General features: G+C 52.4%; 1 protein-coding gene across 9 annotated transcripts in view; it reads left to right on the plus strand.

The window, feature by feature from the left end:
- The window catches only part of AACS (acetoacetyl-CoA synthetase), a 76,964-nt gene extending 69,103 nt beyond the window's left edge, over positions 1-7,861 (plus strand). For 5 of the 9 annotated variants that reach the window (XM_016924611.4, XM_063785294.1, XM_016924610.4 and 2 more), the window contains 2 exons: positions 1,202-1,404; positions 6,635-7,861. In XM_016924611.4, coding sequence (XP_016780100.1) covers positions 1,202-1,404; positions 6,635-6,772 — 341 coding nt within the window. In that variant the 3' untranslated portion in view covers positions 6,773-7,861. The remainder of the gene's footprint in view (positions 1-1,201; positions 1,405-6,634) is intronic. The other 4 variants (XM_063785296.1, XM_016924612.4, XM_054664707.2 and 1 more) reach the window with 1 other exon arrangement.
- The last annotated feature ends 6,512 nt before the right edge of the window (positions 7,862-14,373 follow it).

A 14,373-nucleotide genomic window follows, 5' to 3' on the forward strand; every position in this document is an offset into this window, starting at 1 on the left:
TCACACAGCATCATGCAGGACACCAAGCACAGAGAGTGTAGGCCTGTGGATCTCACAACTGTACAGTGGAGTCACCTGTGGGCCTTCAAACTTCCCAGCCCAGAGACCCAGACCCAGCCCAGGCCGCAGAGTTGGTCAGATGGCCTCTTATGCTAGTGTTTAGGTCAGAGTCCTAAACTTATGTCAAGGTCGTTTGTGTGGCCAGGGTAGAGAAATCCCGATGTCTGATTCCAGCCTTTTTTCCTCACTCCAGTGGAGTCCCCACCACAGGCACCTGCTTTCTTTTTAAAAAAAAATTTTTTTTGAGACAGGGTCTTACTCTCTTCACAGGCTGGAGTGCAATAGTGTGATCTCAGCTCACTGCAACCTCCGCCTCCTGGGCTCAAGCAATCCTCTCACCTCAGCCTCCTGAGTAGCTGGGTCTACAGGCGTGCACCACCATGCCCAGCTAATTTTTGTATTTTTTGTAGAGATGAGGTTTTGCCATGTTGGCCAGGCTGGTCTCAAACTCCTGAGCTCAAGTAATCAACTCACTTCGGCCTCCCAAAGTGCTGGAATTACAGGTGTGAGCCACTGTGCCCGGCCACCTGCCTCCTTTTTTGGGAGGCCGACAGGGTCTCACTCTGTTGGCCAGGCTGGGGGGCAGTGGCGCAATCATAGCTCACTGTAGCCTCGACCTCCTGGGCTCAGGCGATCCTCCTGCCTCAGCTTCCCAAGTAGCTGTGTCTCCAGGTGTGTGTCACCATGCCTAACTTAGTTTTTGATTTTTTGTAGAGACAAAGTCTCCCTATGTTGTCCAGGCTGGTCTCAATCTCCTGGACTTAAGTGATCCTCTCACCTCAGCCTCCCAGAGTGCTGGGATTATAGGCGTGAGCCACCATGCCCGGCCCTCTTTTTTATCTTGAATTAATTTCTCATTAAGTAAGGCCCATACCTGGCTTCCTGGTAGAACATCACCCATCCTGCCAAACCTGAAGCTCTCTCTGCCTCCCCAGTGATGGGTTTTCTTCCGCTTGTGAAACGGCCTCCTCAGCAAATGTCCCTCCAAGGCCCTTCTCCCGGGTGGACTGGGAGAACACAGGCACCGCTGGAAGGCTTGGGGGACCCAGCCTGCCCCTCCTGCTCTGCCAGGTTGCTGTGAGGCCCGACCCCACACTGAGGGGCCCCCTGCGTGAATGTGCACCCTCTCCTGTCTCCACAGTGGAATCCTTCGAGGAGGTGGAGGACAGCCTGTGTGTCCCCCAGTATAACAAGTACAGGGAGGAGAGGGTGATCCTCTTCCTGAAGATGGCCTCCGGGCACGCCTTCCAGCCTGACTTGGTTAAGAGGATCCGTGACGCCATCCGCATGGGCTTGTCTGCACGACACGTGCCCAGCCTCATCCTGGAAACCAAGGGCATCCCGGTATGGCCATCTCCCGCCAGCGAGGAGACCGCAGCCTTCGCCCCACGAGCCCACACATTGAGGGGCGCTTACATCTGAGCAGCTTGCTGGTGCTTTATATATCGTTTGTCCACGTTGCCTAGCAACGCCATCCTCTCCCTGCCATCCTTTTTCCTACCCTTCCTAAGACTGCATTTAAAGCAACTTCTGCTAAATACCCATGTTCAGAGGGTTAGCAGGCCCAGCCCTGCAGGTCCAACTGGCTTCTCCCTGCTATCCCCTGGTTTTAGTGTATTCTCAAAATTTTTAATGAGAACATTAATTTTAACTTTTTATTTTTTATTTTATTTTTTTGAGACTGAGTCTGTCACCCAGGCTGGAATGCAATGGCTCCATCTCAGCTCACTGCAACCTCCGCTTCCCAGGTTCAAGCAGTTCTCCTGCCTCAGCCTCCTGAGTTAACTGGTAGCTGGGATTACAGTCACATGCCAGCATGCCTGGCTAATTTTTGTATTCTTAGTAGAGATGGGGTTTTGCCATGTTGGCCAGGCTGGTTTCAAACTCCTGACCTCAAGTGTTCCGCCCACCTCAGCCTCCCAAAGTGCTGGGATTACAGGCGTGAGCCTCTCTACCCAGCCAATTTTAACCTTTTAAAGTGCTGCTGGGAGCCGTTGCTCTTGCCTTTTAGTTTTAAGTTCTGCTGGTACAGACAAGACTTGACTCTTTTTAGAGGCAGGTCTTCCTAAGGCTGTGTTGTCATCCCCCAGCCCCTGGCCCCAGTACGCTCTGCTTGATTCCAAGTGGGGGAGGAGGAGGGTCACCCAAATTGGATCACAGCTTTCATTTGCATTGCTTACAAAACGGATACCCCGCAAGCTGACAGAAGCTGCTGTGTGTGTGTGTGTGTGTGTGTGTGTGTACGTGTGTGTGTATGTGAATGTACACAACAATTTAGACAGTGGCAGGCTGTATTTGAAGCCTATGGAATGGCTGTTCGTTAAGGAGAAGATGGGAGCAGACACTCACTGGGTTCCCAGGGGAAGCTGACTTTGATCTTGCCCGGGAGCAGGGCTGATTCTGTGAGGTGTAACTAGAGACAGGATTTACCAGGAGAGGCTGCTTCCTGGAGAATGTTGAAATATCTGATGCCATTTACTTTGAAACCCGTAGATCATTCTCTTTGCCTTAAAAGTTATTTCAACATCTTCAAAACAACCTGTCCTGGAGTGGGGGCTGGGGAGAGCGCTTGCAGCACGGCCACGGTGTGCAATCCCTGATCATCCCTGGAAGACTGACTCCTACTCGGGACCCTGTTCCTCCTCCTCCCGGCGCCTGTCCACATCTTCACTGACTCCCACTCGGGACCCCTGTTCCTCCTCCTCCCGGCGCCTGCCCGCATCTGCAGTGTTGGTTGCTTTTTGTGGTGTCCACACGTTTCCTTTGTGTTCTGGTTCTGCATGGGAAGAGCCCTGCAGCTTGGGGCTTTCCATCCATCTCTTTCTTTTTCTCTTATTTTTGGTTGGTGACTCTTGGCGGCTCTCTGTGGGGACACTGATGCTCTCCAAGAAGGTACTTCTTGAATCAGTGACCCTTATTGTCTTTTTCTGATGAGGGTCTAAGGTTTTCCTTCAGTGAATCAGTGCTGTCTTATCTGGAACATTTTAGGGAACTGGAATTTGCATTTGTCCCCTTGGCTTTATATTATTGAAAAAGAACTTAGGTCTTTTGCTGCCAAAACAGTTGTTACCAAACCATATTTGATCACGAGAGTAGTGGAACAATTTATTATGAAGGGGGAAAACTCAGCACCTTTCTTTCCCTGGTTGTCCTGGCTTTTGTGGGCTTGCGGCCAGGGCACCCAGCTGGGCTCTGGGCTCTTTCTCTCCCCAGATAAGGTCTTCTCCTGGGTGCATTCGGGAAGTTATTTGGAGGGTTCTTCCAGATTTTTGAATGCCCTTAAATTTTCGAGCCCTCACGGCAGGCTTAGGAGAGGATTTACCTCTTTTATTGCTGAGCTAGGGAGGGGCCCAGCCTCCACAGGGAGGTGACACGGTGTGGCCCCAGCCTGCCCATTCAGGAACTGGACCCACTTCAGGGTCAGAAGAGGACAACTGAGGTCTCATCTGCAAAGTCCCGGGGCCTTGCTGAGGCAGGAGAGCCTGTTGCAGGTCTGACCCTTCACATGTTGCTTGTAGGGAGTGGGCTACCCACCCCTCACCACCCCGAGAACAGCCTGAGCCCGGGGCGCATCTCTGTCTCTGTGTGGAGAGACACTGCCGCTTCTGTTCCCTGGGAAGCCAGTGCCATTTTCAGCATTTAGGGGGTTCCTGGTGAGGGCTCAGGAGAGATCTGGGCCCAGAGCCAGCCACACTCCTTGTGTTGAGTAAGACTCATCCCGTCTCTGATCTGTGACACGAGGAGAGGAGCCCCTCACTCACCCGCCACAGCTCAGGGTGGTGATGCGGCACCATTGGAGTGAGCGGCCCCGGGGGACTGGGGAGGCTCTGGCTGGCGTAGTCCTTGCCGCCAGCCTTCACAGCGGGTTCTCTGAGGGTCTTTATGCACAGGGGCTCTGTCACTTAGCCCTGGCCCCCCCTCTGCCCCTGAGGCATGACTTTGGGCAATGCAGCATCCAAGCCTCAGTTTCCCCATGTCTAAGATGAGTTGACAACAGAGCCTCTCTGGTGGGTGCCGTGGGCCACGGGGTGCCCAGAACGCAGTCCCCGTGCCTCTGTTTCTGTGCCGCCTCCACTCACCGTCAGCCTTCATTCAGAGTAGGTGTGCACGCTGTGCAAAGCCCTTCCACACACTTGATCTCAGTTGCTCTCTGTGCAAAAGTCAGAGAGGCTTTCCCTGCATTTCCTGTTTGAACAGTGTCCTGGCCTCCATCTTTAGCTTTGACAGTGTTTACCATGGGGGTGCTGAGGGTGAGTTCTTGTGTATGTTCACATCTTTCTGGTGGAGTGGAGGCCTCTTGAGGACAGGAACCTTGTGGGTCTACCTCCTTTTCTTCGGAGCTCAGCTGACTGCCTGGCAAACAGCAGATGCTTTTGGTGTCTGGTGAGTGAATGGGGGGTGGGGAGCTGGTCCTGTGACCCTGGTGAGCCGGGACAAGCTTGTCTTCCTCACACCCATCTTACTTCCTCTTATGAGGAAACCCAGAGAGATGAGGGGTCTTGCCCAAGGAAGGGGTGTCCATAGTCAGCTCCGCCTTCTGCTCACCCAGAATAAAGACCTGGGGACCCCGCGAGGGTCATGGCCAAGTGGAATGGACTCCTGGCATTTGAGGGCTTCCCGACTGCAGCCCTCAGGCAGCCATGGCTGTCCCAAGTCCAGCGGGCCTTTGCTCGGGTCATGGCTGGGATGTCTGGCCCTTCCTGACAGGAGGCTGCTGGGCTCCTGTCTACTTGGGGAGGCCTCATGCAGGAGCTGGTGTGGGGGTGGGCAGGGGGGCGGTGGCTTCTTCCTTTCTCTTTCCCTTTCCTCTACCTTTCCCCTCTCCCCAGAGGAAATGGTAGCAGGATTTCTTTTAAGAGGATGCTGCTGTATTTTGCCAGTGGGTGGAAGGTGGCGGTATTAGCTCCCGTGAGCTGCACGTGGACCCCTGTGTGAAGCGTAGCAGGGCACAGAGCAGGCGAGATGTTTGCATCTCACAGCGGGAGGGCCGGCGACACCACATGAAGTGACAGGCAGGCCCTTGGAAGCCGGCGCTTAGATCCTTAATTAGTTCACACGTCGACTGAATTTTCAAGTGAATGAATTTTAATTACATCTCAGGTTAAAAAAAAAAAAAGGCGCCAGTGATCGAGGACTCGTTACTGGGCTCTGTTGCTCCTGAAGTTTCCTAGCCCACAACACACCAACACTGCCAAGGGCTCTTCTGGATTCAAGGTGAAACACATGTGCCATGAATCTTGGAGCTCTGAATGTTTGGAAAGGGCCTGACTGTGAGAAGAAGTAACACACCGTCCCGTGCAGATGGCTGGCTCTGAGGAGGAGTTCATGGGAGCTTGGGGACACTCTTGCCTCTAGTTCTAGGAAGCTGGGCCACTTCTGAAGTAATGGCAATATCAATAAAGTAATGGTCTTTATCATAGAATAACGTGATAAAATATATAGAGAAGTAAAAAAGTATAAATAAAAGTAAAATCATCATAAAACATAGTAGCTAGGCACTTCTGAAGCTGTGTGTGCGCTGATTCATTCACCCCGTGACTCACAGCCTTACAGCCTAGGTGCTGGCACCCCCACTTTCATTCGCGGAAGTGAACTCAGGTTCAGGAATTTACCCAGCATCCCCCAGATGGGGTGGCAGGAGCCACATCTTCCCTGAAAACTTTCTTGCCCAGGGTGTCTGCTGGGATTTAGGAATGGTCTATGCCTGCATTTTTATCCTGGTCAGGCTGACCCTGAACCCTGAGAGATACTCTTTTTTATATTCCCATCTGGAATATGCACTGCCGGGGTCAGTGGGGTGTCTGGAGGGCCCTCTCGAGGCCAGCTTGGATGTGACACGTGTGGTGGGTCCCAGCGGGGCCCAGTAGAGTGTGCAGCATTCGAAAAATGAACATGCTCGGCTGGGCGCGGTGGCTCACGCCTGTGATCCTAGCACTTTGGGAGGCCAAGGTGGGTGGATCATGAGGTCAGGAGATCAAGACCATCCTGGCTAACATGAGACCATCCTGGTGAAACCCCATCTCTACTAAAAATACAAAAAATTAGCTGGGCGTGGTGGCAGGTGCCTATGGTCCCAGCTACTCAGGAGGCTGAGGTAGGAGAATGGTGTGAACCTGGGAGGCGGAGCTTGCAGTAAGCGGAGATTGCGCCACTGCACTCCAGCCTGGGTGACAGAGTGCGACTCTGTCTCAAAAAAAAAAAAAAAAAAAAAGAAAAATGAACATGCTCATGGTGACCTCTGGGCAACTTTGAAATAGCCTCAGTTTCTCAACAGCCGTGCCAGGGGGCGGGGGCGGGGTGTGGAGAGTGTTAGAGTTGAGTTTCAGCACCAGTCCTTGAAAGTGCCTTTCAGAAGAACAGGTTTTATCCCCCAAACAGAGAGACAGTGGTCAGTTCACCGTACTTCGGTGCACGTTTGCAGACCTGGTGGGAAGAGGGGCATCTTAGAGCTGAGACCCATTCACTCTTGGCGCTCCAGGTGGAGCTGGGCCTTTGGGGCCTGGATATTTCCAGGGCTGCGGATTTTCCCCCCTTCAGGTTTAAATGTTCTTGTTTTTCTACCTTTCCCTCGCAGTATACGCTCAACGGCAAGAAAGTGGAAGTTGCCGTCAAACAGATCATCGCTGGAAAAGCCGTGGAGCAAGGAGGTGCTTTCTCGAACCCCGAGACCCTGGATCTGTACCGGGACATCCCTGAGCTGCAGGGCTTCTGAGTCAGACTGGCTGGCGTGTCACTCAGCCGCACCCGTGTGCACTGTAACTTTTGTGTGCTCAAGAAATTATACAGAAACCTACAGCTGTTGTAAAAGGATGCTGGCACCAAGTGTTCTGTAGGCTTGGGGAGGGATCGTTTCTCTGTTTTGTTAAATCTGGTGGGTACCTGGATCTTCCACACGAGTGGGATTCTGGCCTTCAGAGACCAGGAGGGAGTGTCTGGGCCGCACGTGTGGCACTGTGGTGAGAGTGTGTGTCTTTGCACACACAGTGCAGCGGGAACGGTGGGGCTGGCTGGTGCTGAAGACAGACACACTCCTGAGCCAAGGTCTTGTCTTCAACCTCCCCGTCCCGTTGTCCCATTTTGCTCTGTGAAGGTGCAAATCCCTTTCTTCCCTTCCCATCTCAGGCTCTCCTGTTTTCCCTCAGGGTCCAGTATGCCTTTGAGCTTTAGCTGTTACAAAGGAACCCCCGTGACTTGACACAGCTTTCACAGCTGGCTGCTAGGACCGGCGGGCTGGGTGTTCACGTGTGTCTGTGTCATGGATGCAATGCAGGCCCTGGAGGACCGTGCGTCACCCGTCAACCAGAGCGTGCCTCCGGGCCAGCTTCCCTCCAAGGAATGAGTGGATTTCATACAGGATCTCTTTATTGCACAGACTTTGAATGGCTTTACATGTTTCTAATGTGAATTAGGCATGTGAAGCAGTGGGTGTCCACCCGTGTCCCTCATGGGTGAGCCCTCCAGCTGTAAGCCCAGGCAGTGTGGTCACCGAGTGAGGACCCTCCTCACCAGGAACCGCATCCCTGTGCTGCCTCCACCTGAGAGTTGCTAGGGGGTTCTTGTCGAGATCATGTCATCAGCACCCCTAAGTCAAGTCACGGGTTTCCATAGCCAGGCAGTTGGTATGTACCATTTAGTTCAGCGTATGAACTTGTATCTCTAATCTGATGTTCATTTTTATATTTTTTGAAACTGAGCACAATGAAATCCTTTCTTGAATCATTTTCCTTTTGGATTATAAAAATACGGGGGAAAGTGCCATGATGAATTTTATGCAATAAATGTATACATGTGTGCACATGCACCCATGCTGTGTGTGCAGTGTGCTGGTGTGTTTTCTCTGGAGGGGGGACCGCATCTGCGTGTGTGAGGCTGGTGGTGCTTGTGCGCCCGCCAACAGCTGTGCCCTGGAGTTGTGTGGTTCGAATTGTTGGGGGGCACTTCCCAGGGCCCTGGTACTTACCCACATTCCCTTGTGACCAACGAGGAGTGCTGCTCAGTGTGAAGCCAGCACCCTGGGCCCCCTCCACCCTGAGATCTCCCAACACCCAGCGCCAGCCAGGTTTCTGGCTCCTTTCTTGTCATCGCAAGAGCTGCATGTCACTTGGGTTGTGTGTGGCTGCATGCCACGGGATCCAGGCTTGGCCCAGCAGCGTTTATGGCTCTCACGTCACAGGAAGTTGGAGGCAGTCCATTCTCCCGGGGCCGGGCAGCAACTCCACAGTGCAGCAGTCCTGGCTCCTGTCTGCTGCACTCTGCTGTCCTCAGGATGTGGCAGTCATCATCTTGGCCCTGCGTGGCTGCCCCACCTCTAGTCTTTCATCCGTGCTGTAGGCAGGAAGAAGGTGGGAGTGAGAAGGGGGCTGGGTAAAGGCAAAAAGCTGCATCTCTGGAGTGTGTCCCTTTTTATCTGCAAAATGATGGCTTTTCTGGAAAGCCAGCAGCATCTGCTGGGCCTCACCAGCCAGCCTGGGGACACGCAGCCGCCTTCGCTGCAAGGGCATCCGGGGGTCTGAGTATTTCAAAGAGGACCTGTTCCCTTTTTTTGTGAGTTTCCAACAGCTGCTGTAACATTTCCACAAAGGCAGTGGCTTAACACAGCCCCAGTTTATTACAGTCCTGGAGGTCAGAAGTCTGCTGTGGGTCTCACTGGGCTGAAATCAGGGTGACAGCAGGGCTGTGTTCCTTCAGGAATCTGCAGGGGAGAATCCATTTCCTTGCCTTCTCCCGCTTCTAGAGGCCACTGTGTTTCTTGTCTGGTGCCCTGTTGTCTTCAGCAATGGCCGGTCACACCTTCCTTCCACTGTAGCTCTCTGACGCTGACACTCCCACCCACCGTGTCCACATGTAAGAACCCCCTGTGATTGCAGCAGGCCCACTTGAATAAGGATAATCTCCCTATTTTGATGTGTGCTGATTAACAACCTTAATTCCATCTGCAGCCCTCACTCCTCCTCACGACGTCGTAGTCCATTTTGTTTTGCTGTAACAGAATACCTGAAGCTGGGTGATTTATAAGTTAATAATTTATTAAGGGGTTCATTTGGTTCATGATTCTGGTGGCTGAAAAGTCCAAGACTGGGCAGCTGCATCTGGTGAGGGCCTCATGCTGCTTCCACTCAGGGCAGAACATGGAGGGGGAGCAGGTGCATGCAGAGATCACGCAGTGAGAGAGGAAACCAGACCATTCAACAACCACGCCCCTGGGAACTAATCTGTTCTCACGAGGCACAAGTGACGGTGAGAACTCACCCCCTACAGAGGGGATTAATGTATTCAGGAGGGATCTGACCCCTCCCAACACTGCTACATTGGGTGTCAATGTCAACATGAGTTTTGGCATATAGACGAGCCACATCCAACCCACAGCACCATGTAACCTAACGCATTCACAGGTTCCAAGGATTAGGATGTGGATATCTTTAGGGGGCTGCTACTCTGCTGACCTCACTTTGCAAACACAGTCTAGGTCCTGCTGGCCGAGGGAGAAGTGGATGGTGGTTGTTGGGAGCAGCAGAGAGCCCTGGTTGATGACACTTGGGCTGGGATTGTCCTCCCCTGTGAGTGGCCCGTGGGCCTTAGGGTTCAGTTCGGGCCTGGGGCCTGCAAGGTCCTCTCCTCTCACTGGGTGCCTGGAGATTCCCTTCATGTTGACAGTGCCTGAGGAGTCATTACAGCTTAATCAGCGTGGCCTTTAGTTCCAGCAAGACGGCCCAGGCTGAATAAGCCCACGCATCCTTATTAATAAGTCCTGCCGGACAACTTCATTAATGAGGGACAGATGGTCTGGAACAACAGCCAGTTGAGTGCACGTGGTGCTGAGCCTGCTTTTGACGTTCCTTGGCCCGAGCATCACTCTAAAGAACCCACCACCTGCCGGCCAGCTGCCTTTTCATCTCTGAGATGGCCGTGGGCTGCACCGTGCCTTCTCGTATTCTTCCAGCTCCCCACCAGGCCTGGCCCATCAGGAGCTTCTGAAGGCATCAGGATCTGCCACACAGCCTGGCTAGGGCTGCCAGGATTCTGCTATCTCCCACGGCCAGCAGGCTTCTGAGCAGCTGGTCCTCCTCCAGGCCCTTCCTGCCCACCTCCAGGAACCTTCTCCAGGCTGGAGGCCTCCTTCTCATGCTTGGGCTGCCCAGCCCCACCTTCTCGCCCAGGAGGATTCTCCTCAACTGGAGCTGAACGATCAACTCCAGCTGCAGTCAGCCACTGAGCTGTCCCCACAGGGGCATCTGAGCCCTCTAGGATAGGGCCCAGGTTGGCTCACTCATCTGTTTCCCAAACAGAAGGCCTGAAACCCACACGCCTTAGAAAAGGCATCTTCCTGATGTCGTACCACCCCTGTCACCATGGCTGTAGGTGAACAGAAGAGCCCCTTCCCTCGAGTCTGCAAATGCCCAGGAGAAGGGCTCATGGGGAACAAAACTCCCTTTGAGGATCCAGCCACAACCTATCCTGTGATGGGCTCAAGCCTTCAGAGGGAATGTCACATGCAGATTTATGGGGGATAATCTGTCACTGGGTTCAAGCTGGGCTGCTCTAACAGGTGCCCCCAAATCTGGCTCAATCAGGAATGTGTCTTCTCTCCTGTCACCGCTCTGAGGTGAATGGGTAGGCCAGGGCGGGTAGGTAGCTTTGTTTTGCAAGGTCACCCAAGGACCTGGGCTTCCAAATGGTTGCTGCCTCCCCTGGTGTGCAGGTCTTGTCCACTTGGAAGATGTTGGCTCACCACAGTCATGGAGGAGGTGACCTAACATTCACCCTCACCCCCTTGGCCACAACCTTGTCACCTGACTGCACTCAGCTGTGTAGGAGGCGGGGAGATGTGCTGCCCAGCAGGGTGACAGGTGCCCTCCCAGAACTCTAGTGGTGGGTGCAGATGGCTCTGTGACAAGGAAGGGTGGGGAATGGTGATGGGGGACAGTCGCAGCCCCTCCCACAGGAATGAAGGAATCTGGCTGCTTCTGTGCCCGACTCCATCTCTCCTGGACGGCTGCTGCTTTGCTTGAGCTGGGATGGGGGTTACCCCGCTGGGTCCTGCCGCCCAGGAGAGATGAAGAATCAGCTGGGGTGGAGCGTGTGTGTGCACGTGTGCGGAGGCGATGCTGCTTGTGTTCGCATCTCTGTATTTTGAAGGGTAGACTGTGAGGTTTGTGAGGCAAATGCATTGGTTTTTACAACACTTTGGCCTTATGTGTGTTTGTGAATGTATGTGTATGTGTGTGTGAACATATGTGTGTGAATATGAGTGTGTGTGTGTGCCCTTAAAGCTGAGATTGCATGCCTATCAAAACCCGAAAGAGCCAGGCACAGTGGCTCACGCCTGTAATCCTAGCACTTTGGGAGGAGGCCAAGGCAGGAGGATTGCTTGAGTCTAGGAGTTTGAGACCTGGTTGGGCAACATGGTGAGGACCTGACTACAAAAAAACTTTTAAAAATTAGCTGGGTGTGGTGGCATGCACCTGTGTTTCTAGCTACTCAGGAGGCTAATACAGGAGGATCGCTTGAGCCTGGGAGGTTGAGGCTACAGTGAGCTGTGATTGCACCACTGCACTCCAGCCTGGGTGACAAGAGCAAGATCCTGTCTCAAAAAAAAAATAAAACCCCAAATCCCCAAACCCCAAAGAACAGAGCTGTGAGGATGTCAGAATGTAGTTTCTATTCTAGTTCAAGTTGAATCCCGAAAGCCCAGTGCCCATTCAGACAGGCAGGCAAGCAGGGTGATTTCCCTGTTCTCATAGAACACTGACCAACTGCGGCTGCTCATGGCCACCGGACCTCAGCCTGTGCCCTCAGTGGTTCTCAGTTCAGTGACAGCTCTACGTCCCAATCAAGTGGCTTTTCTTCAGTGTTCTGCAGAGCCAGGGGACCAGGTACTAACTCATGTGTCCAATGGATACATCTGTGCTTATCCTTGGGCCCACTGATCACCAGGGTAGTTGAGCTCTTTGCACCATAGAGGGTATGCCTCGTGGAGGGGGACAGATGGCCAACAGGAAACAAGAGGAGGTCTGATGGGACAGGATGCTCTTTAGCCACATTGGTCGGGGGGCCTCCCTTAGGTGACACTGAAGCTGTAGCTTGGGAGGCCTGACACTGCCATGTGAAGATCGTAGGATGACCAGCCAGCCAGAGGTCCTGAGAAGGGAATGAACTGAACTACAGGAACAAGAAAGGCTATTTGGAGAATATGGGGGTGTGATGGTTACTACTGAGTGTCAACTTGATTGGACTGAAGGATGCAAAGTATTGATCCTGGGTGTGTCTGTGAGGGTGTTGCCAAAGGAGATTAACATTTGAGTCAGTGGGCCGGGGAAGACAGATCCACCCTTAATCTGGTGGGCACCATCTAATCAGCTGCCAGGCAGAAAAACGTGAAAAGGCGAGACTGGCCTAGCCTCCCAGCCTCCATCTTTCTCCCGTGCTGGATGCTCCCTGCCCTTGAACATCACGCCCAAGTTCTTCAGTTTTGAGACTCGGACTGGCTCTCCTTGCTCCTTAAGCTTGCAGACAGCCTATTGTAGGACCTTGAGATCATGTAAGTTAATACTTAATAAACTCCCCTTTATATCTATCTATGTATCTATCTTTATATCTATCTATCCTCTTAGTTCTATTCCTCTAGGGAACCCTGACTAATACAGGGGGCAAGAGAGTGGGAGAGGAGGTGGGATTGTGGTGCTGGGCATGGAACACATTCTAAGGGCGCCCAGAGCAGTGACATCATTGGATGAGCATTTGGAGGATCGCGCCGAGGGCAGTTCCTTTTGCTGGGCTCAGTAGGGGCAGCAGGTGGGTCTGCATTGGGCGCTGGCTGGTGAAAGCCCAATGGCTCCATGACGTCGGCTCACCAGCTTCCTCCTTCCCTTCTTGCTCTTCTCCTGTCACTGTGCCTGAGCACCATGTGTGCACAAAACACGAGAAGCGTTCTGACCATCCAGCAGACAGGCAGTGAACACATAGCAAAGATGATCAGGAGACTGTCTGATTAGGCCTCAGAAGCCTAAGCTGGCTTTGATGAGCTGAGATTCTTTTTCTCTGAGCCATGACTGCCTTTTAGATTAGTGCAAATGATTTCTAAAAGCTTCCTGCCAATTTGTGTCCAAAGAGAGTCATAAGCAAGTAAAGGCCTGTTAAGAAGGTGTTTAATGGCCAGGCATGGCAGCTCACACCTGTAATCCCAGCACTTTGGGAGGCCAAGGCAGGCAGATCACCTGAGATCATGAGTTTGAGACCAGCCTGGCTAACATGGTGAAACCCCATCTCTACTAAAAATACAAAAAAACCCCCCAAAAAACAAAAACACCCACAAAAATTAGTCAGGCATGGTGGTGCACACCTGTGGTCCCAGCTACTCAGGAGTCTGAGGCAGGAGAATCGCTTGAACCCGGGAGGCGAAGGTTGCAGTGAGCTGAGATCGCTCCACTCTACTCCAGCCTAGGCAACAGAGTGAGACTCCATCTCAAAATAAATAAATAAATAAAAAAGGAAAAATTGTTTTAAAAAAAGGTGTGTAAGGCCCATTACAATTGGAACTCTGGCTTTGTTGTCATGGTTTATCCCGTTGGAGAGCACTCTTGGCCATCACAGTGGTAAATTGATGGTCTAATAATTTCATTAGATGACTTCCAGGGGAGAAACAGGTGTTAGTCAATTCATTATGCTCTGGGACTATTTCCAAAAGATTTCATCTTGGGACTCCCTCCTACTTCTTTCTTTCTTTCCTTGGCTCAAACAGTGAGATCACAAGTCATGTTGGGTTGTTGGGAGAGTCAAAGGGAGTGGTTGTCAAGTGGCACCACGAGACTTGGACCAGTTTCCATTTTGCAGGCTCTGTGCTTATCAGTCTCACCGACCCTGCTCACTATTTACCTGTGGCACCTGGTCTGCTTGTTTTTGGCATCCACTTTTTTGTTTTTTTTTTCAGTCATGACTAAGTATTTTGTTGGCTACTAGTAACAGAAACCCCAACGCCAACTGGCTCAAGCAGAAAAGGGGTAATTGGCTCAACATTTCGAAAACTCCAATGCTAGGATTAGCTTCAGGTGTGGCTGGATCCAGCCGCTCTGATGACATTATCAGTGTTCTCTCTCTCCAGCTCATCTCTGCCTTCCTCTGTGTTGACATTCTCAGATGGACTCTCCTCTCATGATGGCAAGATGGATCCTTTGAGCTCCAGGCTTATGTCCTCACAGTGATAAGAGGGGAAGAAAGATCCCCTCCCCCTTCCCCGTAGTTTCAACGTGAGTCCCCATCTTGAAGCTTATTGGCTATTTGGATCATATGACCAAACCTGAGCCAATCACTGGCCAG

This window comes from Pan troglodytes, chromosome 10, assembly GCF_028858775.2.
Source record: "Pan troglodytes isolate AG18354 chromosome 10, NHGRI_mPanTro3-v2.0_pri, whole genome shotgun sequence".
Classification (NCBI taxonomy): Eukaryota; Metazoa; Chordata; class Mammalia; order Primates; family Hominidae; genus Pan; species Pan troglodytes.